Source organism: Rhagoletis pomonella, unplaced genomic scaffold, assembly GCF_013731165.1.
Source record: "Rhagoletis pomonella isolate Grant_MI unplaced genomic scaffold, Rhpom_1.0 Rhpom_scaffold_15146, whole genome shotgun sequence".
NCBI lineage: Eukaryota > Metazoa > Arthropoda > Insecta > Diptera > Tephritidae > Rhagoletis > Rhagoletis pomonella.
In genome coordinates this window covers 1-3,695 of record NW_023473674.1, presented here as the reverse complement: position 1 = coordinate 3,695, position 3,695 = coordinate 1, and the positions used below count along the sequence as shown (strand labels likewise).

Here is a 3,695-nt window from a genome sequence, read left to right as displayed (position 1 = left end):
TATCGTTCCGGCCACCAGATTCGTTGGTTTTCATAAAGTTTCATTTGGCAGTACAAAATGTTGACTCGAAATGCTGAACAAGTTTTGAGAATTTTCCTAATTTTAGCGAAAATGCGTAAATTAAAACTGCGATTAAAACAGAAGCGCCGATTTTGGGTTCGGAAATTGTACTTAGAGCGACACAAATATGGATTGTTTGAAAGTTCATTAAGAAACTTGGCTGCAGATGAGGAGCAGTTTAACAAGACATTAAGAATGCCCTTTTCGTTATTTAATGTGCTGCACGAATTTCTGGAGGCTTCGCTGACCAAATATTCAATCAGAACACCAATATCGAGCCGCTGCAGACTATTTATAACCCTGATGTAAGAGAAAATCGGTTTTACTTAATAGTATACGTATAATTTTCCATATATGTATCTGGTTTTATTTTTTTGTTGCAGATATTTGGCTCACGGTGGCACTCGGCAATTCCACACAATAGTTCACAGGATCGGCCTGACGACTTTCAGGAAGATTACGTTGGAGACATGTATGACCATATGGGATCTGTTAGCTGACCTGTATGTGGCGACCCCGTCAGAAACGGAATGGGGACGTATTTCCAATGAGTTCAAGTCGCTGTGGAATATGCCCAACTGCGTTGGTTCCATCGACGGAAAGCACATTAATATTACCTGTCCAGCGAATTCAGGGTCGATGTACTATAATTACAAAGGCAATTATAGTATCGTGCTTTTGGCCGTATGTGATGCCAATTATACCTTTACCTGCGTTGACATCGGAGCATATGGAAGTCAAAGCGATGGCGGTGTCTACCACTTTTCAAAACTGGCAGATGCTATTGAAAATGATAGGCTCGGCCTTCCACATGATCAGCCTCTGCCAGGAGAAACCGAGCCATTTCCACATTATTTAGTAGGAGATGCTGCTTTTCCCTTACGGCGTTATTTAATGCGACCATATCCGGGTAGAGGTATTCCAGAAGAGCAAGAGTATTTCAATAAAAGACTCTCTCGTGCAAGAAGAGTTATAGAAAACGCATTTGGAATACTCACTGCCAAATGGAGAATATTGAGAACGACGCTATGCATGGTCCCGAAAAATGCAGAACAAATAGTGAAAGCTTGTATTGTCTTGCATAATTTTATTAAGCTTTCGTGTGCAAACTATGTAGCAAGCGATTTTGTTGATCGCTACGAAGAGGATGCCACCATCGCTGGCTCATGGCGAAACGAAGTAGTTCCATTGCCCTCAATAAGTAGGGTGTCATCGAACCGAGGCAGTTCAAATAATTATGATTTAAGGGATGCTCTGAAGACACATCTTTTTAACAATAAAATTTAAATAATTACTACTCACTGAATATGCTTTGTTTTTATTATTTAAGATAGAAAACAAAAATTTGAACTCACAGTATGAGGGCACTTATTGGTAATGTTTTAAATGTCGTCACATCTTTCAGGTTTTTAAATTAATTTTTGTTCAAGGTAAGTATGGCGTTAACATAACATATGTTTCATTCAGTCTTTTAAGTTAAAACCGTTTTAAACAGTATAGTGGTTACAAACAATATACCTTTCAGTCTTTTAATTGTTTTGTTTCTTTTTAAGGTACATACAGTAGGCAAACAAATTATAGCCCCACTATATTTGACAAGTTTTAACATATTATTTTTTAATTTTGACTTTTTTATAAAACGGAATTTTTTACACGGGCTTTGTTAAAGAATTAACTATATTTTTATGAAAAATTTACTAAAATTTAAAAAAAAATGGCAAAACTTGTCAAATATGGTGCGACTATAATTTTTTCGACCACTGTAAATATGGCGTATTTATAAAACAAAAGTGAATTACAAACAATATACTTCTTAGTCTTTTAAGTAATATGTTTCTTTTTAAGGTACTTAAGTATTGCCTATTTATAAAACAAAAGTTGTTACAAACAGTCTACTTTTTAGTATTTTAAATAATAGGGCTGTTCAGGATCTTGTCCATAGGATCTTGCATTTACATATTTCAGTGCATTTTCACAACGAAACATGCTCAATGTAAAAATTATAAAAATTGAATTTAGGAAATTTAAAAATTTAAATGACATCCAGTTTGATTTCAATTTTGCGAACTTAATATGTAATCTAATTAAATATGTAATCGAATTTAATATGCAATCTCACCGAAAATGCTTGCTACAATTTCATTGTTTCTAATCAAACACAATTGTACAATTTTTTATAAAAAAAATATCCAGGTTATTTATTTAAATGTCTCGTAACCGCGTAAGCCTCGTAAACTTGCGTCGAAAACCACGCGTTTGGAATAATATCCTGAATATTTTCTTAAAAAAATGTACAATTGTGTTTGATTAGAAACAATGAAATTATAGCAAGCATTTTCTGTGAGATTGCATATTAAATTCGATTACATATTTAATTCGCAAAATCAAAATCAGATTTCATACTAAATTAGATTACATATAAAGTTCGCAAAATTGAATTCAAACTGGATGTCATTTAAATTTTTAAATTTCGTAAATTCAATTTTTATAATTTTTATATTGAGCATAGACGTATTGAAGTACGTCCATTTGAAAATCTAGGCGGCTCTCTTCTGGGACCTTCTCAAACACTTCGCCAATCGCACCCAAGAAATTGTTGTGTGTTTTTTTTTGACTATCCACAAACTGACTTACTTCGTTGACTAGATCGTTAAAGGCGGCGTTCTCATCGTTTTTTTTCTTTTGTCTCTTAGCCGGCGTTGGGGCAGTGGTTTCTTGCTCTTCTATTATAATGTTCCCACTCTCGCCTATTTGGAATCCAAAGGAAGTATCCAGTATATCTGGTTCTTGTCCGAGAACTTCTGGCGTTTGGGAAACGATGTTTGTTGTTGTCCTTAAAATATGTACATATAAATTACAATTTAAAATATAAATACTTGTTGTACAAATGTAAAGTACACTTACTGTCTGGGCGTGACCGTGTCTTTCAAAAACAACATAGCTTCGTAATATGGCCAAGCTCGTCTAAACGACGCAGCACTTCCGCTAGGTTGTTGATCAACCTTCAATTCTATTCCATATCGGTCTCTTAACGATTTCCATCGCTTTCGGCAGTTTTCCTCTGTAAAGTAAAAATATAGTATTCGTCACAATTATTCGTCACAAATTTGTTATAATTTGGTTCGTCCTATTACAAAACTGCTATATGTTTGAAAAACTCTATACTAACCAGGATGTCCCACAGCAGCACTACATTTCGCCAAGCCAAATCTTTCTTCACCCGATCGCGGTAACTAAGCTGTCGTTTGTCCCACAAGCAGTTGTGTTTTTCAATCTCTGCTATAAGTTTTTCTTCGAACATCTTGCACTAAAGCTTCCGATATACCAACCAACACACAAGAATCGGATAATACAGCAGCCGGAACGATAAAAAAGTAAGGTATCTGTAAAAAATATTGTTGTTAGCAACAAATAATATTATTAATAACAAATAATTGTTTAATATAAACTCTTTTACCTCCAGTTGAATATTACGCCTTATAAACACGGGTGGAAGTGGCACAGGCAAATGAAACTTTATGAAAACCAACGAATCTGGTGGCCGGAACGATAAAAAGCAAGGTATCTGAAAAAAATAATGTTGTTAGCAACAAATAATTGTTTAATATAAACTCTTTTACCTCCAGTTGAATATT

At 34.6% G+C, this 3,695-nt stretch overlaps 2 protein-coding genes and 1 long non-coding RNA gene across 3 annotated transcripts; 1 reads left to right on the top strand and 2 right to left on the bottom strand.

Moving 5' to 3' along the window:
* The first annotated feature begins 8 nt into the window (after window positions 1–8).
* On the top strand, window positions 9–1,366 carry LOC118757191 (protein ALP1-like). The gene is made up of 2 exons (XM_036491924.1): window positions 9–365; window positions 444–1,366. The coding sequence occupies exons 1-2, from the start codon at window positions 58–60 to the stop codon at window positions 1,345–1,347; spliced, it is 1,212 nt and encodes a 403-aa protein (XP_036347817.1). The 5' UTR covers window positions 9–57; the 3' UTR covers window positions 1,348–1,366.
* A 686-nt stretch (window positions 1,367–2,052) lies between these two features.
* LOC118757190 lies at window positions 2,053–3,243 on the bottom strand. Its single transcript, XM_036491922.1, has 3 exons — window positions 3,230–3,243; window positions 2,965–3,121; window positions 2,053–2,893 (listed from the first exon to the last, which is right to left on the bottom strand). The coding sequence occupies exons 2-3, from the start codon at window positions 2,997–2,999 to the stop codon at window positions 2,539–2,541; spliced, it is 390 nt and encodes a 129-aa protein (XP_036347815.1). The 5' UTR covers window positions 3,000–3,121; window positions 3,230–3,243; the 3' UTR covers window positions 2,053–2,538.
* Window positions 3,244–3,269: 26 nt separating this feature from the next.
* LOC118757189 lies at window positions 3,270–3,695 on the bottom strand. Its single transcript, XR_004995192.1, has 3 exons — window positions 3,681–3,695; window positions 3,518–3,625; window positions 3,270–3,443 (listed from the first exon to the last, which is right to left on the bottom strand). It is a non-coding gene; the product is annotated as an uncharacterized LOC118757189 (long non-coding RNA).